At 42.7% G+C, this 26,411-nt stretch overlaps 1 protein-coding gene across 1 annotated transcript; it reads left to right on the top strand.

The window, feature by feature from the left end:
• LOC110536098 (V-type proton ATPase 116 kDa subunit a 2) lies at positions 1-20,457 on the top strand. The gene is made up of 20 exons (XM_021621652.3): positions 1-747; positions 2,617-2,695; positions 4,063-4,160; positions 5,491-5,628; positions 5,964-6,058; positions 6,145-6,271; positions 6,489-6,571; positions 6,731-6,824; positions 8,088-8,300; positions 8,914-9,064; positions 9,273-9,412; positions 9,576-9,736; positions 10,325-10,415; positions 10,690-10,808; positions 11,000-11,210; positions 11,463-11,585; positions 11,752-11,871; positions 17,016-17,133; positions 17,365-17,536; positions 17,672-20,457. The coding sequence occupies exons 1-20, from the start codon at positions 631-633 to the stop codon at positions 17,772-17,774; spliced, it is 2,553 nt and encodes an 850-aa protein (XP_021477327.3). The 5' UTR covers positions 1-630; the 3' UTR covers positions 17,775-20,457.
• Positions 20,458-26,411: the final 5,954 nt, after the last annotated feature.

Raw genomic sequence — 26,411 nt, 5'->3', positions numbered from 1 at the left:
ATTTGCGTAATGAGAATACGCCTCCAAAGCACGCACGCACAAGAGTTGTATGAAATGACGTGGAATTTGTAACTTGCTTACAAGCGCGATATCAAAGTGCGCATGATTTCGAGAGTATTTAATAAAACGAGCTACTGTAGTCTTTATTGAAGTTTCAAGTTTAAATGTGCTTATAGTCATAGTTTGCTACAAAACATGATTGTTTCTAGTGTCAGTTAGCTAACAGTAGCTTCTGCTAACTACGACAACTAAATTGAGAAGAGTTCACGGAAGCAGAGCTAGCTAGCCCAAGTGACAGAGCTCCTACTAGCGAGGATCTTCTGGTTCTCTATCGATAGCTACGTTATATGGCTACAACAAGATGACTTCAACAACCACTTCGACGGGAACGTCTTGACTGGACTCGAGACGTGTCACTGATTAGCCAATGATTGACACGGTGTTGAAGCGAATGCTCATCAGTAGTTTGTTAGCTAGCATGCTAGGTAGCTACTTCCAACGACGCCGGAGCCCACATTTATAAGCCTACCCAGTTAAGTGGTTTGCGCTCGAGACTAACGTTAGTTAGCTGTAGTTGAAGCTAACTAGCTGGTTGTATTGTAAGGACAAGGACAAGAGCAAGCTGTCAAGATGGGTTCGTTGTTCCGAAGTGAAGAGATGTGTTTGGCCCAGATGTTTCTGCAGTCTGGATCGGCATACGACTGCATTAGCGAACTGGGAGAAATGGGTCTGGTGGAATTCAGAGACGTAAGTAACTTACTGATTTCTTCCCAAATAAACAGTCTCATGTAACTAGCGCAGCTGTCGAAGTTAATATCTCTGATGGTCCAGTTGCATTGTGAGCTGTCAGACATGATCAGGTAGGTAGAATGTTGCCCGATCCTAGCCCTTGATCATGACTCTCAGTTCATTACATTACACGAGTTATTGGACGAAGGCGTCTTTTGAAGGGGGGAGTTTTGTTAAGATCCCTGACGCTCAGCCTGAACATTAACATGCACCATTTGCGTTACGGGTTTGGAAGCATAAGGAACGTATTTTATGTAAATATACATTATTTTTAAGATAACATTTATACACACCTTGAATGGGTTAGTGTTCCCACATGGCCACATCTCCATGTTACAGCGCTTGTTTACCTGTGCTATCTAGCATACTCTGAACACCTGTGTGTAAGCGGTAACTTGGTTTAGTTTAGTCAGATGGAGGCACCCATAGTTTATGGATCTGTGCGAAGCTGCTACAGTAAGTGTATATTTTTTATTTTAAGGATTCTTTCTCGCCGATGAAAGATAAGGTGCATATATTCCCGAAATTTGTATCGCAAGCAATGATTATTGACGTTTCTAAATGTTAAAACACAGCGTGGGGATTGTAGTTCACATGAGGCAGTCATGGGCGAAGCTAATGATGTCTGAGAACTGTAGGGAGAAGGCAGAATGCCGCCTAGAGTTTGAGAGCTAGAGCGTTCCTAACACAAGACTTGATAAAATCGCTTAGATCAGTGTTTCCCAACTCTGGTCCTCGAGTACCCCCAACAGCACACATTTTTGTTGTAGCCCTGGACAAAAACACCTGATTCAACTCATTGTTGTGGGTACTTGAGTGGAGTTTGGAAACACTGGTTTAGATAAGCCTGATGAATCAGGCTGTAATACACAATTTATTGGTGTGTATATACAACCTGAAACATTTGTGTGCAAAATCGTGTAAATTTTCCATACAAGCCAGAATGTTGAATACAATTAGATTTGAATTTACTCTACCGGTTGTCTGTGCGGTTTGTCCTTCAGCTGCTCAAAATTGTAGACAAATTTCCAGTGGAATGTATTGTTGACCAGACTTTTTAGAGAGCCAGTAGGTATATGGTTTTATATTGGATATTCAGTTTTCTCTTGTCAATAGCTATTGAACCAAACAATACATGAAAATTGTATATTCTGAATCAGGCGAGGATGGAGAATATTCCAACCCCCAAAATTTAATTGAAAGACAAATACAAAAAAAAGGGTGAATTGTTCTCCAACGTCCCCTGATTCAGAATATACAATGTTCATTGTCATGGCGTGCTTGGTTCAATGTTTGACGATAGAAAACTGATTATCCAACACAATACTAAATTTACCTTGGTTCCAAACCGAACTACCAGCTTTCTAAAAAGTTGCCTAAGCAATACTTTCCTGTGGATATTTTTGTCTCAAATTTCGAGCAGCTGAAGGACATACCGCATAGACAACCGGTGGAGTAAGTTCCAATGTCATTTCTTTCAACATTCTGGCTCGTAAGCAACATTTACACAATTTTGCACAAATGTTTGTCTGTAGATGCCAATTAATTGTATATTACAGCCTGATTAACCAGACTATATCTAACCTTACCGAGTACAGTAGATTATGGATATGCTTGTTTACTGACACTTTTAATAGGATCGTGAGAAGTCTGTGGACCAGTTTGATTTCATAGTGACATCTCAAAATGTTGCAACTTGCCCTGTAGGGTTGTGTATCAGAGAGAATGTGGAATGTTGGTTTATTTGCAAAATCCATTCAATATCAGCTTAGACAGGTGTGTGTTCGTGGTGACCGTAACAATGTGGCTCTGCTCCTACTGTTTCAGCTCAACCCCAGCGTAAACCTATTCCAGCGGAAGTTTGTCACTGAGATAAAACGATGTGAGGAAATGGAGAGAATTCTAGGTAAGGATAAAACAGGTTGGTTTGTTCCTAACTTAAAAGCAGGAGTGAAAGTATAAGTCATTTCTTATGGTACGGGACTCCCTATGTGTGTGCGTGCACTTCAATTTTTTTTATAGCCTAGGTGTAATCATAGAATTGCATATAGAATCTCTAATAATTTCATATGATCTGTGGGCTTAGTAAAGTATTGTCATAGAACTTCTAACATGTATTACATTTTAATTGTGGAATGAACACAACCAGCCATGATGTGTTCATCTGGTTGTCAATCACTTCAAACAGGTGCTCCTGTAGGCTCCCCGCGTATGTTCTTCCACTCACAAAATAATTCCAGCATCCAAACTGTGCACCCGCATGTGTATTGTAACTGTAACAGTATAACTTTAGACCGTCCCCTCGCCCATACCCGGGCACGAACCAGGGACCCTCTGCAAACATCAACAACAGTCACCCACGAAGCATCGTTACCCATCACTCCACAAAAGCCGCGACCCTTGCAGAGCAAGGGGAACCACTGCTTCAAGGTCTCAGAGCAAGTGACGTCACCGATTGAAACGCTATTTAGCGCGCACCACTGCTAACTAGCTAGCTGTTTCACATCCGTTACATAATCACATTCTGCCATTAGGCCTACACTTGTAGCCCAAATTGATGCGTCCACTGCTGTCCACACGTGTCTCGGTCTTGGCCACTCATCTCCGCCTTGGCAAAATGTAAGTGTTCTCGTCAAACCACAACGCAATTTGGAGCTTATACAACCCGGTTTCAAGTCAATTCGCTAAATGTTCATGCGACTGACATACAGTGAGGTTAAATAATGGTGTGATAGCCTATAGTATTCTTGGCATTTTGTGTTAATTATTGTGATAGGCTCATGTTTTAACGGTACGGTGTACCCCCACTTTTTATTTTGCTGAGATGCTGTACTGGACCGTATAGGTTTACTTTCACCATTGTTTAAAAGTGATGGGCATTGATGCGCTCTGGAATAACTCATTAACTTTCACACAGTTGCTGAACAAATCCCACTCTCCATTACATGACCACTGTACAGTTCTGAGATACACTGTGCCCTGGCCAATGAGTCTCATTTAAAGGAATCTAAATTCCGGCTTAATTGGAGGCAGACGCTTGGAGATTAAATTTAGGCCCCCAAAAAAGGAAAGTACAAGGAGTGTTGAGGTAGGTTTCTCAGAGAAGAGCGAGAGAGTTAGCGTGCGGCAGAATAGAGACTAAGATTCAATGAAAAACACTGTAGAGTTATTAAATGAAAACAGATTAAGCTTATTGCTAAAGATGTAGTATTTTAAACAAATAGATTCAGTGACTGTGTGTTGTGTACTAAGACTTCACTGCGTCTTTGACAGGGTACCTTCTAAGGGAAATCAAGAGAGCAGACATCCCACTTCCAGAGGGAGAAGTGAACCCGATTGCACCCCAGCCCAAGCATGTCCTGGTTATAATGGTTAGCACACTCTACCTGTCTCTCATTCTCTAAAATGTTATGAATCCTTTTTTTCATAAGAATTAAGTATTTTATTTGTCCCAAATTGCACCATATACACTGAACAAAAATATAAACAGAACATGTTAAATGTTGGTTCGCTGTTGACATCCCTGTTAACATTTCTCCTTTTGCCAAGATAATCCATCCACCTGACAGTTGTGGCATATCAAGAAGCACCTTGTTCTGGGGACAATAAAAGGCCACTCTAAAATGTGCAGTTTTGTCACACATCACAATGCCACAGATCTCAAGTTTTGAGGGAGTGTGCAATTGGAATGTTGACTGCAAGAATCTCCACCAGAGCTGTTGCCAGAGAATTGAATGTTAATTTCTCCAGCATAAGCTGATGAAACTGTGGGTTTGACCAACCAAAGAATTTCAGCAAAAACTGTCAGAAACCATCCCAGGGAAGCTCATCTGCGTGCTCGTTGTTTACACCAGGGTCTTGACCTGACTGCAGTTCGGTGTCGTAACTGACTTCAGAGGGCAAATATTCACCTTCGATGGCCACTGGCACGCCGGCCATTGGTGTGCCCTTCACGGATGAATCCCGGTTTCACCTGTACCGGGCAGACAGCGTCTGTATGGTATCGTGTGGGCGAGCGGTTTGCTGACGTCAACATTGTAAGCCGAGTGCCCCATGGTGGGGGTATGGGCAGGCATAAGCTAATTTGGATGGCAATTTTGAACACTCCGAGATACCGTGACGAGATCCTGAGGCCCATTGTCGTGCCAGACATCCGCCTCCATTCAGCATAGTAATGCACTGCTCCATGTCACAAGGATCTGTTCACAATTCCTGGAAGCTGAAAATGTCCCAGTTCTTCCATGGCCTGCATACTCTCCATACATGTCACCCATTGAGCATGTTTGGGATGCTTTGGATCGACGTGTACGACAGCGCGTTCCATTTCCTGCCAATATCCAGCAACTTTGCACATCCATTTGGACAACATTCCACAGGCCAAAATTAGCAACCTGATCAACTCTATGTGAAGGAGACGTGTCTTTCTGCGTGAGGCAAATGGTGGTCACACCAGATACTGTTTTTTTTAAAAGTATGTGTGACCAACAGGATGCATATCTGTGAAATCCATAGATTAGGGCCTAAATGAATTTATTGAAATTTACTGATTCCCTTATTCAAACTGTAACTCAGTAAAATCCTTGAAATTGTTCCATGTTGCGTTTATAATTTTGTTCAGTTTATTTACTATATGGAGAATAGGGTGCCATTTGGGACATCCCATATTATTATTGCTAATTGACACTGTATGGCTGTCTCCAGGAGCAGTTGCAGAGGCTGGAGGTGGAGCTGAGCGAGGTGACCAGGAATAAGGAGAAGCTACAGAAGAACCTCCTGGAGCTGACCGAGTACACACACATGCTGCGTATCACACGCAACTTTGTGCACCGCAACACTGAAGTAAGTCCAACAGCTCCTCCACAATGCAAGATCCCACTACTGACCAAGTGCTCTGCCCCACTGTTTGACTTCAGAGCACTTGCTTTGGTATGCTTGAGGAGGAGACACTAAATAGTTTAAATCACATGATTTGTCTTGGCTGCTTCCATTGTGACAATATCTTTGCTCTTTCCTCCCCTCTATATAGGAGGTTTTGGGGATACATCTTAGATTATTCATGCAAGGGCAAAATGTAGCCTTTATTCTAGCAATGTGTTTTTCTCTCCTGGTGTGAATTTGGGGTATGTATTTTGGTATGTGTGTTCTTACGCTGGGAATTTTTTTTTTCTTCCCAGCGTGAGCCCCTGCACGCACAGCATGAGGAGTTCTCCTTCCTAGAGGACTCCATGATGGAGTACACTAGCATGCAGCGGCTAGGAGCCAAACTAGGGTAAGGGGCTATTAGCAGACATAGATTTATACACACGTGTGTGCCTGTTTACTGTAGCACCCTGTTTCTCTCCCCTCCCCCTGCAGGTTTATATCAGGGCTGATTCAGAGGGTGAAGATAGAGGCCTTTGAGCGCATGCTGTGGAGAGTGTGTAAGGGCTACACCATTCTTAGCTACTCTGAGATTGACGAGTATTTGGAGGACCCTGACACGGTGGGTCAATCTTGTTCTGCGTAAAATATATTGTTAACCATTTTCTACAGTAAGTGCTTGAGTGTGAAAGTGAAATCAAAGATAAAAGAATAAGAGGCTGTTTATCACATAGCTAAATATAACAGCACCTGTGTTGGGCCTATGAGAATTAGAACCTCTCACCTCTGCAGTAATGTGTGTCTATTCTAAACTACTTCCTGTTCTATGGTTATTGCAGGGTGAGCCAACCAAGAGTGTGGTGTTCCTCATCTCTTATTGGGGTGAGCAGATCGGACAGAAAGTCAAGAAGATCTGTGACTGGTAATTAAACCTCCTCTCCCAATGACCTCCTGTTCCACTTTCAGCTCGAGGTCATTCTCTGTCAAACCATTAGGCCTAATATGTTGTCCCCAACAAGCTCTGAAGACGGTGACTTTAACCTGTGCGAAAATAACATAATCTCCTCTTTTTGCCCCTCAGCTACCACTGTCATGTGTATCCATACCCTAACAGCAATGAGGAGAGGAATGACGTTGTGGAGGGACTCAGGACTCGCATCCAGGACCTGCACACTGTAAGCTCTATAAAAGCCTTGTCAGCCGGGCTCGACCGGGAGGATTGTGGGGCGAAGCACAATTGGCATAGCGTCGTCCGGGTTAGGGAGGGTTTGGCCGGTAGGGATATCCTTGTCTCATTGCGCACCAGCGACTCCCGTGGCGGGCCGGGCGCAGTGCGCGCTAACCAAGGTTGCCGGGTGCACGGTGTTTCCTCCGACACATTGGTGCGGCTGGCTTCCGGGTTGGATGCGCGCTGTGTTAAGAAGCAGTGCTGCTTGGTTGGGTTGTGTATCGGAGGACGCATGATTTTCAACCTTCGTCTCTCCCAAGCCCGTACGGGAGTTGTAGCGATGAGACAAGATAGTAGCTACTAACAATTGGATATCACGAAAAAGGGGGTAACATTTTAAATAAATAAAAAAGCCTTGTCAGCAACAAGATAGTGGTTGATGTGTTATTTATTAATAATTTGTTTTTAAAGGGAAAATCTGCAGTTGAAATAATAATGAAGAGCCCTCCCCGTCTCTGTTTTGGTAAAAAGCTGAGGCAGGGCCTGGAGAAATGTAACCACTCTCAAATGTATATATGGAGCTCTGGATGCAAGGACTGACCATCCAAGATATAAAAATGATAGTTTTAAGCATTTTTGGGGGCTTTAGTGTTTGTTTACATTTACAATGTTTACAAATTGATGGGGTACGAGAGTTGAACTAAGCTCATGAGGCTAAGCTCACTCATGAACTAAGCTCATAAGTTAGTGTTTCCCCTAAATGTATTTAAAAGCGGCAATTAGAATTGCAGGAAATTAGCTTTGAGGGGTATATTTCTCAGGCGCGAGAGAAAGGGAGAGCTCTCACTCAGGCGCCAGAGCGCGTTTTCTGTCATGACCACTGTGGGGTCAAATGACTTAGCTTGTTCCTTGCTGTCTGGTAGACTTTTCAGATCAATCCTTTTGGATGTTCTACCCCCGGAGGGAAAAAATAATTGCATTAACCTCTGGTCCCAGCATATGATCTCCATGAGGACTTAGCTGAAGGCTCACTCTTAGTTTTTTTCTTTCTCGTTCATGCTAACATTAACACACACTCACACTAAAACTACCAGCATGCACACTCAAATTCCATCCCTAGCATGTGTATTGGAAGATTCTCTCATGCACAGAACATTCTTAAACAGTCATTCATCATTTGCCCACACCCTCTTGATATTCTAAATGGATGGGAAACCCTCCCATTGTTAAAATGTAATACTATTCCTCTCCCCATGCTGGCTGTCCCCAGGTTCTCCATAGGACAGAAGACTACCTGAGACAGGTGTTGAACAAGGCCTCTGAGTCTGTCTACACCTGGGTCATCCAGGTCAAGAAGATGAAGTCCATCTACTACATCCTCAACCTGTGCAGCTTTGACGTCACTAACAAGTGTCTGATAGCTGAGGTGTGGTGCCCTGTCAACGACCTGCCGACCCTGCGGCGGGCGCTAGAGGAAGGATCGGTCAGTCAGCTCGTTGTTACCATGGCTACCTGTGTAATGTCATTGTTGGGCTTAACTCTTTGCGTTTTGGATTGAAATGTCAATGTTTGTGACCTCCCCCTTCTAAGTTCAGTATTTGGCTAAACCAACAGTCACACACCTAGTCAGCATGCCCTGCTTCAGTAATGAGGTCATGGTTGTTGTAGAAAGAGGGGAGTGGCATTGATCTTATCTTGACCACGTTGGATGGTTTAAGCCATATTTAATAAACTAGTCATGTATAGGTCCTTTTGGGTCCCAATTGATGGCTCAGGGCTTCTGTCCATTCATTAATTGCACTGGCTAATGTGCATAATTAAGGTCACAGTCAGTTCAATGGCAGTAGCCCATGTCAGTGTTCTGCCAGGGGTTTCCAAAAACGAGGCTTGAATGGTCAAAATGTATTTGAATGGCCTTTAGGTATTTGAACTTACTAGCTATTTGATAAGCTCTTAGGTTTCTGTCTTACCCTCTGGAAAATATACATTTTTATGTCAAGTTATTGGCTTGCCCTCAAAAAACCTCTATGCAACTTTTAGACTAATAACATTGCAATAATCCTGGTCTGTCTGACATTATTGACTTGCCTTCACAGAGGAAAAGTGGAGCCACAGTGCCTTCTTTTGTCAACCGTATCCCCAGCAACGACACTCCGCCCACCCTGATAAGGACCAACAAGTTCACCTCAGGCTTCCAGAGCATAGTGGAGGCCTATGGAGTGGGAAACTATAGAGAGGTTAACCCAGGTACAGTAGACCTCATCAGTCAATGACCACTGATGAGTATATTTAGGAAGCTGTCTTTAGCCCTACTGCTTTTCTGTTTGTTTGCTATGTGTATGAGCTACATGCCTGTAGCCAAAGACACATTTCCACTCCTAACAAGAATGGACAATGAACTTGAGGGATAGTTAAATGTGTATATGGAATATGTCTTGTTTTGTCTGTCTAACAGCTCCTTACACAGTCATCACCTTCCCCTTCCTGTTTGCTGTGATGTTTGGAGACCTGGGCCATGGTATGATCATGGCTCTGTTTGCTCTCTGGATGGTGCTGTATGAGGACAACCGCAAACTGAAGCGCACAAGAAACGAGGTGAGAGGGCCAGGGAGAGGCTCTTGGGGGTGCCACTCAAATGACACCTTATTCCCTATGTAGTGCACTAGGTTTGACCAGGGCCCATATGAATAAGTTAACAGGAAATCTGGTTAGCTAGATTATTTCGCCGACATTGATATTGGTGTGTTTGTATGCTCAGATCTGGAACACGTTCTTCGAGGGCCGTTACATCATCCTGATGATGGGCTTGTTCTCGGTCTATACCGGCCTCATCTACAACGACTGCTTTTCCAAGTCTCTCAACATCTTTGGCTCTGGCTGGAGTGTCAAAGCCATGTTTAAATCTGGAAATTGGACTTGGTTAGTACTATACTATAATCTGTTCTGTAATGTACCCAGGGCTCTCAATGAACATTTTTCATTGGTCGAACTGGTGCTCCCAATTTTAAAAAGTTAGGAGCACCACATTAATTTAAGATCACCAGAAAATACTATTTTTAAAATGGATTGAGATACAGCCCTTTAATGAATTCTATCTACTTTTGAAGCACTTTGTGTTCCATAAACTAATGTAACACTGAAAATACATACAAATACCTGTCATTGAAATTAGTCATTTGTGGAATATTAGGTGTCTACATTGTGTAAAAGCACTGTTTTCCTAATGATATGGAGTACATAGAAAATTGTACTGTCTCTTTAAAAAAGTCAGGTTTATGATGATGTGCAAGAGATTTGTCGTTCATTCATTGATATGATCATTGATCTCCTGAAGAAGCGATCCCTTTTCCTTATCGCTGATTGAACACTTTTTTTTTTTATTACATATGAATTAAATGTAAAATAAAGTTTACAAATATAAATAACAATGCATGTGACATTAAACATTAAATCACCTGATAGTTTGCTCTTTATTATAATTGTTGACTTTGGTATTTTTTTTAAAAGGGATTCCACGCTCCGCACCAATGCCTTTCTGACCCTTGATCCCATTGTCCCTGGGGTTTTCAATGGACCCTACCCTTTGGGCATTGACCCGGTAAGTACATGGCTTTATGATCCATGGTCATAAACAGCATTGTCTTGTCTCCATGTTCACTACACTCACACACACGTTATTCCCTGTCCCTTCATAACCATACACACTTGCCTCTTGCCTCTCACCAACCAGAGCCAATAAAGTAAATCATGGATCATTACTCATTTTAATGTTCTTATAACAATATTTGTTAACAATCCCATCAATCTGACTGTGATGTAGTCTGTCCATACCTCAACCTGACAGGGTTTTCCGAATTCCTTCCACTATGTAGATTTGGAACTTGGCGTTAAATCGTCTGACCTTTCTGAACTCCTACAAGATGAAGATGTCTGTGATTGTGGGTATCATTCACATGAGCTTCGGGGTCATCCTAGGTGTCTTCAACCACTTGTGAGTTACAGCACACACATTCCCCACAATATCAGCACTGGAATGCTAAGAACTATATAAGATTATGGCCAATTTAAAGATACAGAATGTTCTGCTCTGAATCCTAAAAGCTCTGTTTATCCATGCAGGCACTTTAAAGCCCTGTTTGTGCCTGTGCAGACACTTTAAAGCCCTGTTGTCTGTCTGTGCAGACACTTCAGAAAGAAGTTCAACCTGTACTTAGTATTCCTCCCGGAGCTGCTGTTCCTGCTGTGTCTGTTTGGCTACCTGGTCTTCATGATCATCTACAAGTGGCTGGCCTTCTCTGCCCGTGACTCCCAGATGGCCCCCAGCATCCTCATCCACTTCATCAACATGTTCCTCATGCAGGGGGACGGGGTGCCGCCCCTCTTCCCAGGACAGGTACAAAGATGGTGGATCGCACAGTGTCTGCGTCCCAAATGGCATCCTATTCCCTATATAGTGCACTACTATAGAGCCCTGGTCAAAAGTAGTGTACTATATAGGGAATAGTGTGGCATTTCTGACGCACACACTGGGAAAAGGGAGTGGTTTTCCCAGTGGGTGTGAAGACATGTATACAAGCCCAACCCGCTCCAAAGTTACTTCGGTGAGACTAACAGACCTGTCTGTTGTGTCCCTCTGCTACGATAGGTTGGGCTGCAGGTGTTCCTGGTGGTAATTGCTCTACTATCAGTGCCTGTCTTACTGCTGGGGAAACCAGTTTACCTCTACTTGCTGCACAATGGAGGAGCCAACCTCATGGGAATGTACAGGGTGAGGGTTTGTGTGTGTGTCTGTTTCTGACCTCAAGAGTCATGGGCGTGTGTGTAGTTTGTCCATATGGGTCTGTGTTCTGGTTGTAACAGTATGCTGGTGTGTAGTCTGTTTATAGGAGTGTGTTCTGGTTGTAACAGTGTGGTGTTTGTGTGTCCCTCCCCAGGGTTATGAGCGTGTGCGGCGGCACAGCGAGGAAGAGCTTTCCCTGATGAGGGCTCATGACATGGAGGAGGGCAGTGTCCACAATGACCTCTCCACTAGCAGAGATCAGCAGAAAGAGGAGGTTAGCTGATGACAACACCATCACCACCTCCCACTAGCCTCTCATTCAGGCATCAGTACATTACAGTATGGGTACTAGGGTTGAATGGCAGGAACCCAGTTACTGCCCAAAACCACTCCCTTTCCCCGGGGTAAATAACTGAGAAACCAGTAAATTGTATGCAATGTCTAAATATTTTCTACGGCCTCATGATGAATCAACGCTCAGGGTGGGAACAGACAGCCCATCTCAGTGTGTTTAGTGTAGTTCACAATGCATGCAGACCTACTTGAAGTATAATCTCATCATGGTAACTTTTTTCTTGTGACACGTAGACCTATATTTGTTGCAGCATATTCCACAGTAATATAGAGACTTAATACGTGTCTAATTTACCCATCTCTATCTGGCTTTTGCGGGTCACCTTTTTTTAATCATGAAGATTAAAAAATAATAATAATAATTGCAGCTGCTGTGTTTTAAAACGGCTTATCACTCGAATATCGTTGCTTTAAATCCATGCACCCGTGAGCACTCTGTCGTTCTCTCTCGCCATCAACTCCATTCAAATTGCATCCACAATGTATCATCCTGTTCTAGATTGATATATAGATGTCCTAGCCTACCCCTTTCAGGTAATCAATTCAATGCAATATTAGCCTTGTATTTACCGCATTAATAATGGGTTATGCATAATAAGCTTAACTTATAGCCTCTCTCTTTCTCTTGCGTAGTACGTAACCACCTGTGCTCCGCTGGCCTTTCTCTTGGAGTCCCATGCAGGAAAACTAGACTAGATTAGTGTAACCGATGTGAAATGGCTAGCTAGTTAGCGGGGTGCTCACTAATAGTGTTTCAATCGGTGACATCACTCGCTCTGAGACCTTGAATTAGTTGTTCCCCTTGCTCTGTAAGGGCCGCGGCTTTTGTGGAGTGATGGATAACGATGCTTCGAGGGTGGCTGTTGTCGATGTGTGCAGAGGTTCCCTGGTATGAACCAAGGTAGGGGCGAGGAGAGGGATGGAAGCTATACTGTTACAATAGCTTGCTGGACATTCCTTTTTTTTTTTTTTTTTGCACTTCTTATACTGAAGTGGGATGCAAGCTCTGTTTTGCTGAATGTTAAATACAGCAACCAATAGAACTCACAGGTATTTTGAAAGAAGAGCGAACGCGTAATGGCGGTAGGCTATAGCAGTTATTTATTCAGACTGATTTTTTATGAGCATGTTCTCATTTACAACTGTGACCTGGCCAAGATAAAGCAAAGCAGTGCAACACAAACAACACAGAGTTACACATGGAATAAACAAACATTCAGTCAATAATACAGTACAGAAAGTCTATATATAGTGTGTGCAAATGAGGTAGGATGACGGAGGTAAGGCAATAAATAGGCCATAGTGGCCAAATAATTACAATTTAGCAATTAAACACTGGAGTGGTAGATGTGTACAACTAGAGATACTGGGGTGCAAAGGAGCAAAAATAAATAAAATAGATAAAAGTATGGGGATGAGGTAGTTGGATGGGCTATTTACAGATAGGCTATGTGCAGTGATCTGTGAGCTGCTCTGACAGCTGGTGCTTAAAGCTAGTGAGGGAGATATGAGTCTCCAGCTTCAGTGATTTTTGCAGTTTGATCCAGTAATTGGCAGCAGAGAACTGGAAGGAAAGGCGGCCCAAGCAGGAATTGGTTTTGGGGGTGGGTGACCAGTGAAATATACCTGCTGTAGTACGTGCTACGGGTGGCTGCTGCTATAGTGAGCTGAGATAAGGTGGGGCTTTACCGAGCAAAGACTTATTGATGACCTGGAGCCAGTGGTTTGGCGACCAATATGAAGCGAGGGCCAGCCAACGAGCACATACAGGTCGCAGTGGTGGGTAGTATATGGGGCTTCGGTGACAAAACGGGTGGCACTGTGATAGCAAATTGGATGCATTCTGAGTAGAGTGTTGGAGGCTATTTTGTAAATGACATCGCCGAAGTCAAGGATCGGTAGGATAGTCAGTTTTACGAGGGTATGTTTGGCAGCATGAGTGAAGGATGCTTTGTTGTGAAATAGGAAGCTGATTCTAGATTTAATTTTGGATTCGTGATGCTTAATGTCAGTCTGGAAGGAGAGTTTACAGTCTAACCAGACACCTAGAATATGTGGACAACTACAAATACCTAAGTCAAAACCGTCCAGAGTAGTGATGCTGGGCGGGCGGGCAGGTGTGGACAGCAATCGGTTGAAGAGCATGCATTTAGTTTTACTCGCGTTTAAAAGCAGTTGGAGGCCACGGAAGGAAAGTTGTATGGCATTGAAGCTCGTCTGGAGGTTAGTGAACTTCTCTAGGGTAGGGGGCAGCATTTGGAATGACCAAGAGTGCCTTTCTTGTTTACATTTTATATTGATGACGTTATTGTCCAGGTGAAATATTATCGATTTATTTAGGCTAAAAACAACCTGCGGATTGAATATAAACATCGTTCGACATGTTTCTATGAACTTTACGGATACAATTTAGATTTTTTTTGTCTGCCTGTTGTGACTGCGTTTGAGCCTGTGGATTACTGAAGAAGGTTTTCGGATATACAGAGAGACTTTATCGAACAAAAGGAACATTTTATTGAATAAATGAATGTCTTCTGAGTGCAAACATATGAAGATCATCAAAGGTAAGTGATTAATTTTATCTCTATTTCTGACTTGTGTAACTCTTCTGCTTGGCTGGTTACTGTTTGTAATGATTTGTCTCCTGGGCTATGTTTTCAAATAATTGTAAGGTATGCTTTCGCGGTAAAGCATTTTTTAAATCTGACACCGTGGTTGGATTCACAAGAAGTTCATATTTAAACCTATGTAAAATAGTTGTATCTTTTCTGAATTTTTATCATGAGTATTTCTGTATTTGAGTTTGGCGCTCTGCAATCTCACCAGATTGCATAGCGGAGAAGGTATGGTGGATTTCGAAATGGTCGGTGATCTGTTTGTTAATTTGGCTTTCGAAGACCTTAGAAAGGCAGGGTAAGATAGATAGGTCTGTAGCAGTTTGTCTAGAGTGTCTCCTGGTCTCTCGCGGTCATCCCCCTCTTCAAAGGGGGAGACACTAAAATCACATTCCTATCTTAACAAAAACAATTCATATTGGATGAAAACTTAACAGATATAGGGGGCATCCATTCCAAGTTACAGTATTTGGTCCATACAGTTTTTAATAACATCACACAATGAAAAACAATATTACATTAGTTTTCTACATCTCCCCACTGACCATTCCCCAAATTCTTTGTTAGAATTGTTCCATTCTCCACTTTTGGGATGGTAGAGTTTTGGATGGGCAAAAGTCTCTGGGGACTAAAGTACATTCCTTTAGTTCAGTGGTCGCCAACCGGTCGATCGTGATCTTCAAGGCATTCCTAGTCGATCACCAAATATTTCTGTAGAAAAGCCAACGAACAATAAAGGCTTGCGTTCCTTTTTAAAAAATCGTGTTGAGCTGTTGCCGGTAGGTGCACTTGATTCAAAAGTCTTGCGCACCGGGTAAACAAAGTGTTCCCATGAGACAAACTCTGCCTACCTGGCAAACCGGAAAATCTGTGACTAAATCGAGTGCTCCTGCTCTGCTGCCCAATCGGCTAGCTCAAATCACCGTTGCTACAGAGCTTCCATGACCCTGGCCACAGCCAAGTTTAATAGGCTACTAGCCTACGTAAGGTTGAATCACTTTTAAGACCATGACCACCGAGAGACTCAACGATTACAGCAAAGCACTGCTGTTTTTCTGATTTGAGTTTAAGTTTATATTCAGCACTGTCACTTTATTCAACACTATTACGAACGCTCTTCTCTGTACTTCCGCTCTGGCTGCAGCTGCAATGAATGAGTTGCCAAGTATTGATAGCCCTGCGTTTTATTATTAGCAGCTCGTCGTGTCGATTTTATAATATTAAGGAATATTTAACTTTCTCTGGTCATAGGAACAACATGAATTTGTGCATGAGGCAGATGCGGTGCGACTCGAGTTTTGCCAACAGGTGGAAGACTGTGTCCCCTCTCTTTGGGCAGTCTCACCGGAGGAAGGGAAGGAGAGAGCAGGTGGAAGACGCTGTCCCCTCTCTTTGGGCAGTCTCACCGGAGGAAGGGAAGGAGAGAGCAGGTGGAAGACGCTGTCCCCTCTCTTTGGGCAGTCTCACCGGAGGAAGGGAAGGAGAGAGCAGGTGGAAGACGCTGTCCCCTCTCTTTGGGCAGTCTCACAGGAGGAAGGGAAGGAGAGAGCAGGTGGAAGACGCTGTCCCCTCTCTTTGGGCAGTCTCACCGGAGGAAGGGAAGGAGAGAGCAGGTGGAAGACGCTGTCCCCTCTCTTTGGGCAGTCTCACCGGAGGAAGGGAAGGAGAGGGCAGGGACCGTGAGAGGAGGTTGGGGAAAAAATAGTTTTGAACGGTCATCCAACTCGGGCATCTTTCTAGAGCTCTGACTTTTCGACCTGAAGATCATTGAGGTAGTGATTTGATCTCGTTGACCATCAGATGCAGGTACCATCAGTCCTGTAATATAAAAAAGCTAACTATTTGTATTCATGCTCCACAGTGCCTCACAAGTGCTAAACCAACTGATCTATTTTGTTTTGCGAAAAAGCTTGAGTTTTGCAATATAAAATGGTCTGACTAACAATATTGGCAGGCCAATCATATAGCCAATATGCTGTGATAATGTATTAGGCCTACTGCCCAAACCTCATTCTTACAAAACTGTTTGTGAGTTAATGTAAAAAATAAAATATATAGATATTTTTTTATCTGAGCAGTAGATCTCAGCTTGCTTTTTGAATGCGACATTTTTCTTGACTCAAAGGTTGGTTACCACTGCTTTAGTTGATACTAAAGGGTAAAGAGTACCCTCCTGCTTAATTTCCAACCGTGTGAACGGTCGTCCATCCAACTGCTTAATTTCCAACCGTGTGAACGGTTGTCCATCCAACAGCTCCCCCATCTCCCCTCTTTGGGAGAGAGAAAGAGGCCTGGTTACTGTCTGATGTGACCCATTCTGATCATCAGAGGACAGTCATGACAAGAGCATATAGCTTAGCTACATCTATGGGCTTTTGTTTTTCTTTTGTGTGTAATGTGCAAAAGCCCATATGTATTAGATAACGGCGCAATCATTTTTTTTTTTCAGTTTGACTTTGGGGATGTGTTCCTGCACCAGTCTATTCACACCATAGAGTACTGCCTGGGCTGCATCTCCAACACAGCCTCCTACCTGCGCCTCTGGGCTCTGAGTCTGGCACATGCCCGTGAGTATCACCGCACCTAAACAGTTTGGTAAATTCATCTTTCTGATGGATGAGCATTTCAAGTTTATTTTATTGTGAGAGTGGAACACATTGGAAATAAGCCTTGTGTTAACTTATTACAAACATATATATTTTTTTTTTGTCTCTGACTTGAAGCCTTCTTTTTAGTTAACAAATACATTTAATTAAATCAGAGACTGATGTGATGTTTATTTGTCCTTGCTCCCCCAGAGCTGTCAGAGGTGCTGTGGTCCATGGTGATGCGGGTGGGCCTGCGGATGGATACCAGTCTGGGCATCATGTTTCTGGTGCCATTGTTTGGGATATTCGCTGTGCTCACTGTGTCTATCCTCCTGGTTATGGAGGGACTGTCTGCCTTCCTCCATGCTCTCAGGCTGCACTGGTTGGTTACTTACGAAACTTGCAGAATTGACAGTGTAGTATAGGAAATCTGTGTAAAAATGCAACACATCACGCCTTTATAATGCTTTGATTAATTCGTACTCTATATTCAGTGATCTCTGTTCTCTCTCCATAGGGTGGAGTTCCAAAATAAGTTCTACAGTGGGACCGGAATCAAGTTTGTTCCCTTTGCCTTCTCCCTCCTGCCCTCTAGCTTTGAACATGATGGCTTGCTGTGAATGGGACACAATGCTCCCGCCCTCTGAGGCAAACTGCCACAATGTACCAGCAGGATCCAGTGCTATTGAGCTAGCCTGCGTACCAGTCTCTTTGTGCCATCATGCCACTCCTTTTCATGCCAAACATGATCATCTACAAGTGGCTGGCCTTCTCTGCCCGCGACATGTGATGGCACAAAACGATTGGTACCCTAACTACTATTGAGCCTCATCGATGTACAGTTCAATTTCATAGTGTTTTTTTATACTATTTGTTGTACTGACTGCCTTACATATGTACAAACAAATGTCAACATATCATGCTCTATTTTCAATTGAATGATATTCTGGGTTACCAAAACTTTGCAAAGAAAAGCCTCATTCAGTCTTGGTTGAAAATGAAAAGTATTTTTAGATGAATGTAGGAGCGGGATGTACATTTTATTTTATAAAAATAAAGTTGGAATGAGAGTTTAGCATTTGAAAGACTACCACATGCTTAACTATAGTGGTGCATACATTCAAGAGAAAATGTATGCATACTGTTGTGCTAAATGTTAGCAAAATGTCCTAACACATGTTGCCTATGCCTCCATCGCTTTGTGGGAGACTACTCTTAAAACTGTACATTCCATCGATGGAAATTGAATGTATAGCTCAAGACATCATTCACAGAGATAGTTCTGCTGGTCAAGAGCCGTTTTAATGACGCCAACAATCCCCGATTAGGAATAAAGCAAGAAAAGCAGGTACTGGACCAGTGCAGCGATCAATTCTTGCTGAAGCCTTTTCCTATATTCCCATCCTGTAGCATCATAGCAGGAGAATGTCGTTTTTGTTGTTGGATAATGGCATTGTACCTTTTAAAGATGAAAAGAGAAGGGGTATAATTTATTTTACATATATATATATATATATATATATATAGTACCAGTCAAAAGTTAGGGTTTTTATTTGTACTATTTTCTACATTGTGGAATAATAGTGAAGACATCGCAACTATGAAAATAACACATGGAATCATGTAGTAACCAAAAAAGTGTTAAAAAAATCCAAATATATTTTATATTTGAGATTCTTCGAAGTAGCTACCCTTTGTGGTCAAATAGCCCTTACACAACGTGGAGGTGTCTTTTGGGTCATTGTCCTGTTAAAAAAACAAATGATAGTCCCACTAAGCGTAAACCAGATGGCATGGTGTATCGCTGCAGAATGCTGTGGTAGCCAAAGCACCATCATGCTTCATGGTGGGAACCACACATGCAGAGATCATCCATTTACCTACTTTGTGTCTCACAAAGACACGGTGGTTGGGACCAAAAATCTCACATTTGAACTCATCAGACCAATGGACAGATTTCCACCGGTCTAATGTCCGTTGCTCGTGTTTCTTGGCCCAAGCACCTCTTATTATTGGTGTCCTTTAGTAGTAGTAGTAGTGGTTTCTTTGCTGCAATTTGACCATGAAGGCCTGATTCACGTGGTCTCTGAACTGTTGATGTTGAGATGTGTCTGTTACTTGAACTCTGAAGCATTTATTTGGGCTGCAATCCGTTAACTATAATGAACTTATCCTCTACAGCAGAGGTACCTCTGTCTTCCTTTCCTGTGGCAGTCCTCATAAAAGCCCATTTCATCATACCATTTGATGGTTTTTGCCACTACATTTTCCAGATTGACTGACCATGTCTTAAAGTAATGATGGATTGTCATTTATCTCTGCTTATTTGAGCTGTTCTTGCCATAATATGGACGTAGCCCTATTTGGTAAAATACCATCTTCTGTATACAACACAACTAATTCGCTCCAATGCATTAAGAAGCAAAGAAATGTCACAAATTAACTTTTAACAAGGCACACCTGTTAATTGAAATGCATTCCAGGTGATTACCTCATGAAGCTGGTTGACAGAATGCCAAGAGTGTGCGAAGCTGTCATCGAGGCAAAGGGTGGCTACTCTGAAGAATCTCAAATATAATGAATATTGTGATTAACACTTTTTTGTTTACTGCATGATTCCATATGTTTTCTTTAATAGTTTTGATGTCTTCACGATTACTCTACAATGTAGAAAACAGTCAAAATAAAGAAAACCCTTGAATGAGAAGGTGTCAACTTTTGACTGCTACTGTATATATTTTGTATTTGTCTAAATGGTATTAAACCCTTTGAAGAGGAGCTAATTGATTTAATTGTGATTACCATGTAACATAACTTTATGGGGAGCTTGCACCATTTCATTGTAAACTGATTTTCTGTGTTATCAAACCTCAATGAGCTGTATGTTATTGATGCTTAAATATGCTCCTAAAGCAGGATTCTATGGGAAATGCTGCTGTGAAGTTGAGACTAGGTAATGTCAAAATAGTGGCTAGAAAGACTTCTACAACTATGATCACCACTAATTCTTAGAGAGGTGTAGTATGTCATTAGCTTCTTGTCATCTAATCCTTGATAACACAATCTGTGTGGTTTGTTGAAGGGTTGCTGTAAATGTCTGTTCCTGGTCTAGATGTAATCATATTTATTTTAAAGAGTAATGTAACTACTTGATTACTTTGCGCCATTAAAAAGTCCATACTTAGGGGTATCCATACATTCCTCTGTTTTGGCTTTGCATAATTATTTTCTTTTTTATAATGGTGAACATGTCAAAATATGACATGTCACTTGTGAATAAACCTGATGATTTGATTGAAAAAGTATAGAGGCCTAGCATTCCTGACTGAATTTGGACACGCACACTGTTTTTGAAAGCAAAAATTGCTTTCAATCATAACTCGACTTGAAATTAGCCAACACAGTCAAGGACATGCTTTTCGAGTGTGCTGAGGAGTAAGATGTCAGGAGTGACCGGGCAACTACTAGACTAGTAACATTCAATTGTCACAGCTGCATTGACCTAATGTAACCTCCATTATTTGTGATCTGGAATCTGTTCTATTCCATCTAAGGCAAAGAGGAAAATAGTTCCAAAAAGCCAGGGGAGCAGGGCACCGATACAACTGCTGGTCAGAGATTTACCTCTTGTATGTTGGTTCTCTATGCATATCTGTGATGTGCTGGTTAGGTCTAACGAGTCAAACTGGAGTAAGTAAGAAAGGTTGCATGGATAGTTTTATTCAAATAGGCCTATCGTAACAATTCTTGTGAGTATAGTAATAAGAGATGAAGGTTTTGATTTCTCTGTTTTTTTTTTGCTTTGGCGCTCGTCTTTGGGATTGAGTAAAAAACACCTGGACAGAGGATTAGCTCCTGGAGAAGAAGGCTGTTAAGGCTGCATTCAGTCCAGGCAACAAGGATGAGATGGAATACTGCTACCCAATTCTCATCTCATTCCTGTGCAATCTGACTGATAGGTATGTTAGGCCTGCATGTTTTGCTCTAGCCTCACATACAAGAAACTGCCAAAATATAGGAAACACCAACATAAAGTGTCGTTAGGCCACTACGAGCCAGAGCTGCTTCAATTGGCATAGATTCTACTAGTGTCTGGAACTCTATTGGAGTGATACAACACCATTGTTCCATGAGAAATTCCATTGTTTGGTTGGTGGTGGTGGTAGAAAAAGCTGTCTCAGGTGCCACTGCAGAATCTCCCGTAAGTGTTCAGTCTGGTGACTGAGACAGCTATGGCATATGGTTTACATTCAGTTCCTCATCGTTGGAGGGAGTACGTTTTACTTCAGCCTCAGTCATTGAAAAGATCTCGAGTGAAGGGTCAAGTGAAGAGTTTCAGATAAAGGCCACCAAGAAAGTCAGAAAAATACTGATAAAATCCGTCAATTGCTTCCCCAGCAAAGTTGATTGAAGCCAGAAAGATTCTAAGATTCTAACATCCACCATTTACTTGAAGCATACAGGTTCAGCTGCTTTTGAAATTGTTGGATCAAATGCGAACGGTATGAAGAGAATTTTCCTGCCCACAGTCTTCTACTACTCTATGGCAGGCAGACTTTATCCTTCAACAGAGTGATGAGAAAACGTCAGAAGCCACCGAGCCCACAGCAGTATGATGTGGACACCAAGGAACTTGAAGCTCTCAACCTGCTCCACTACAGCCCCGTTGATGAGAATGGGGGCGTGCTCAGTCCTCCTTTTCCTGTAGTCCAAAATCATCTCCTTTGTCTTGATCACGTTGAGGGAGACGTTGTTGCCCTGGCACCACCCGGCCAGGTCTCTGACCTCTTCAGCATGTTAGTGGTGAGACTTTGAACAAAAATCCAAATCCAAACCCAGTTGACATTGCATGCAAGTCACAAGACCAGGGTCCACATCTACAAAGTGTAGAGCATGCTCGGAGTACACGTTGTGGTAATCCGTCTGGCCCTGCAGCCTTGTGAATGTTGACCTTTAAAGGTCTTACTTACATCAGCTATGGAGAGCGTGATAACACAGTCATCCGGAACAGCTGATGCGCTCATGCATGCTTCAGTGTTACTTACCTCGAAGCGAGCATAGAAGTAGTTTAGCTCATCTGGTAGGCTCGTATCACTGGGCAGCTCGCGGCTGTGCTTCCCTTTGTAGTCTGTAATAGTTTGCAAGCCCTGCCCCATCCAACGAGCGTCGGAGCTGGTGTAGTACAATTCAATCTTAGTCCAGTATTGACGCTTCTCTTTAATGGTTCGTTTGAGGGCATATCGGGATTTCTTATAAGCTTCCGGGTTAGTGTCCCTCTCCTTGAAAGCTGCAGCTCTATCATTTAGCTCAGTGAGGATGTTGCCTGTAATCCATGGCTTCTGGTTGGGGTATGTACATTCAGTCACTGTGGGGACAACGTCATTGATGCACTTATTGATGAAGCCAGTGACTGATGTGCTGTACTCCTCAATGCAATCGGAGGGATCCCGGAACATATTCCAGTCTGTGCTAGCAAAACAGTCCTGTAGCTTAGCATCTGCTTCATCTGACCACTTTCTCATTGATCGAGTCACTGGTGCTTCCTGCTTTAGTTTTCGCTTGTAAGCGGGAACCAGGAGGATAAAATAATGGTCAGATTTGTCAAATGTAGGCCGAGGGAGAGCTCTGTATGCGTTTCTGTGTGTGGTGGTCTAGAGTTTTTTTCCCCTCTGGTTGCACATTTAACATGCTGGTAGAAATTAGGTCAAACGGATTTGAGTTTCCCTGCATTAAAGTCCTCGGACACTAGGTGCACCACCTCTGGATTACCGTTTTCCTGTTTGTTTATGGCTGTATACAGCTCATTGAGTGTGGTATTAGTGCCAACATCAGTTTGTGGTGGTATATAGACAGTTACGAAAAATACAGATGAAAACTCTCTTGGTAAATAGGGAAGTCTACAGCTTATCACATAATACTCTACCTCGGGTGAGCGAAACCTTGAGACTTCCTTAGATTTCATGCACCAGCTGTTGTTTACAAATATACATAGACCCCACCCCTTGTCTTACCAGAGGCCGCTGTTCTATCCTGCCGAAAAAGCTTAAAACCTGCCAGCTGTATGTTTTTCATGTCGTCATTCAGCCACGACTCGGTGACACATAAGATATTACAGTTTTTAATGTCCCGTTGGTAGGTTATACGTAATCATAGTTTGTCTATTCACTCGATTGATTGTACGTTGGCTAATAGGATCGATGGTAAAGGTAGATTACCCTCTTGTCGACGGATCCTGTCTCTTTCTCCTGCGAATGATGTGGATGAGGCCCTTGTTGGGCATCTGAAGTAAATCCTTCCTGTGTGACTCGTTGAAGAAAAAGTATTCCTCCAGTACGGGGTAAGTAATCGCTGTCCTGATATCTAGAAGCTCTGTTCGGTCATAAGACACGATGGCAGAAACATTATGTACAAAATAAATTACAAATTACGTGAAAAAACACACTATAGCACAATTGGTTACGGGATAGTAAAACGGCAGCCATCTTCTTCGGCGCCATTCTCAAGTCGGATCCCTCTGTACTTTGCTCAGTTCATCTTTCCCTTGATCTTGGCTAGTCTCCAAGTCCCTGTCGCTGAAAAACATCCCCACAGCACGTTGCTGCCCCCAACATGCTTTACGGTAGGGATGGTGCCAGGTTTCCTCCAGACATGAAGCTTGGCATTCAGGCCAAAGAGTTACATTTTTGTTTCATCAGACCAGAAAATCTTGTTTCTCATGGTCTGAGAGTCCTTTAGGTCCCTTTTGGCAAACTCCAAGCGGGCTTTTAAGTGCTGTTTACTGAGGAGTGGCTTCCGTCTGGACACTTACTTAAAGGTCTGATTGGTGAAGTGCTGCAGAGATGGTTGTCCTTCTGGAAGCTTCTCCCATCTCCACAGAGGAACTCTGGAGCTCTGTCAGAGTGACCAACAGGTTCTTGGTCACCTTCCTGACCAAGGCCCTTCCAGCCCGATTGCTCAGTTTGGTCAGGGAGCCAGCTCTGGGAAGAGTCTTGGGGGTTACAAACTTCAAATCAAATTTTATTTGTCACATACACATGGATAGCAGATGTTAATGCGAGTGTAGCGAAATGCTTGTGCTTCTAGTTCTGACAATGCAGTAATAACCAACGACTAATCTAACCTAACAATTTTACAACAAATACCTTATACATACAAGTGTAAAGGGATGAAGAATATGTACATAAAGATATATGAATTAGTGATGGTACAGAATGTCATAGGCAAGATGCAGTAGATGGTATCGAGTACAGTATATACATATGAGATGAGTAATGTAGGGTATGTAAACATATAAAAGTGGCATTGTTTAAAGTGTCTAGTGATACATGTATTACATAAAGATGGCAAGATGCAGTAGATGGTTTAGAGTGCACTATATACAGTGGGGCAAAAAAGTATTTAGTCAGCCACCAATTGTGCAAGTTCTCCCACTTAAAAAGATGAGAGAGGCCTGTCATTTTCATAATAGGTACACTTCAACTATGACAGACAAAATGAGAAAATAAATCACATTGTAGGATTTTTAATGAATTTATTTGCAAATTATGGTGGAAAATAAGTATTTGGTCACCTACAAACTTCTTATTTAAGAGGCTCCTCTGTCCTCCACTCGTTACCTGTATTAATGGCACCTGTTTGAACTTGTTATCAGTATAAAAGATACCTGTCCACAACCTCAAACAGTCGCACTCCAAACTCCACTATGGCCAAAACCAAAGAGCTGTCAAAAGACACCAGAAACAAAATTGTAGACCTGCACCAGGCTGGAATAGGCTTGGTTTGAAGAAATCAACTGTGGGAGCAATTATTAGGAAAGGGATTCAAATCCTGCAGTGCCAGACATGTCCCCCTGCTTAAGCCAGTACATGTCCAGGCCTGTCTGAAGTTTGCTAGAGTGCATTTGGATGATCCAGAAGAAGATTGGGAGAATGCCATATGGTCAGATGAAACCAAAATATAACTTTTTGGTAAAAACTCAACTCGTCGTGTTTGGAGGACAAAGAATGCTGAGTTGCATCCAAAGAACACCATACTTACTGTGAAGCATGGGGGTGGAAACATCATGCTTTGGGGCTGTTTTTCTGCAAAGGGACCAGGACGACTAATCCGTGTAAAGGAAAGAATGAACGGGACCATGTATCGTGAGATTTTGAGTGAAAACCTCCTTCCATCAGCAAGAGCATTGAAGATGAAACGTGGCTGGGACTTTCAGCATGACAATGATCCCAAACACACCGCCCAGGCAACGAAGGAGTGGCTTCGTAAGAAGCATGTCAAGGTCCTGGAGGGGCCCAGCCAGTCTCCAGATCTCAACCCCATAGAAAATCTTTGGAGGGAGTTGAAAGTCCGTGTTTCCCAGCAACAGCCCCAAAACATCACTGCTCTAGAGGAGATCTGCATGGAGGGATGGGCCAAAATACCAGCAACAGTGTGTGAAAAACTTGTGAAGACTTACAGAAAGCTTTGACCTCTGTCATTGTCAACAAAGGGTATATAACAAAGTATTGAGATAAACTTTTGTTATTGACCAAATACTTATTTTCCACCATAATTTGCAAATAAATTCATTTAAAATCCTACAATGTCATTTTCTGGATTTTTTTTCTAATTTTGTCTGTCATAGTTGAAGTGTACCTATTATGAAAATGACAGGCCTCTCTCATCTTTTTAAGTGGGAGAACTTGCACAATTGGTGGCTGACTAAATACTTTTTTGCCCCACTGTACATATGAGATGAGTAATGTAGGGTATGTAAACATTATATTAAGTGGCATTGTTTAAAGTGGCTAGTGATAAATGTTTTACATACATTTTTACATTATTAAAGTGGCTGGAGTTGAGTCAGTATGTTGGCAGCAGCCACTCAATGTTAGTGTTGGCTGTTTAACAGTCTGATGGCCTTGAGATAGAAGCTGTTTTCAGTCTCTCGGTCCCTGCTTTGATGCACCCGTACTGACCTCGCCTTTTGGATGATAGCGGGGTGGCAGTGGCTTGGGTGGTTGTTGTCCTTGATGATCTTTATGGCCTTCCTCTGACATCGGGTGGTGTAGGTGTCCTGGAGAGCAGGTAGTATGCCCCCGGTGATGCGTTGTGCAGACCTCACTACCCTCTGGAGAGCCTTACGGATGTGGGCGGAGCAGTTGCCATACCAGGCGGGGATACAGCCCGACAGGATGCTCTCGATTGTGCATCTGTAAAGGTTTGTGAGTGCTTTTGGTGACAAGCCAAATTTTTTCAGCCTCCTGAGGTTGAAGAGG

Source organism: Oncorhynchus mykiss, chromosome 11, assembly GCF_057628025.1.
Source record: "Oncorhynchus mykiss isolate SJ-2025 chromosome 11, ASM5762802v1, whole genome shotgun sequence".
Classification (NCBI taxonomy): Eukaryota; Metazoa; Chordata; class Actinopteri; order Salmoniformes; family Salmonidae; genus Oncorhynchus; species Oncorhynchus mykiss.
Note: the sequence above shows the minus strand (reverse complement) of the source record. Positions and strands in the feature narration are given on the sequence as shown.

Coding starts and splice junctions, on each gene's coding strand:
- LOC110536098 (XM_021621652.3), top strand. CDS start 631: ATGGGTTCGTTGTTCCGAAGTGAAGAGATGTGTTTGGCCCAGATGTTT. Junction 8,301..8,913: donor GGGCGCTAGAGGAAGGATCG/GTCAGTCAGCTC, acceptor TTGCCTTCACAG/AGGAAAAGTGGAGCCACAGT. Junction 9,413..9,575: donor TGAAGCGCACAAGAAACGAG/GTGAGAGGGCCA, acceptor TTGTATGCTCAG/ATCTGGAACACGTTCTTCGA.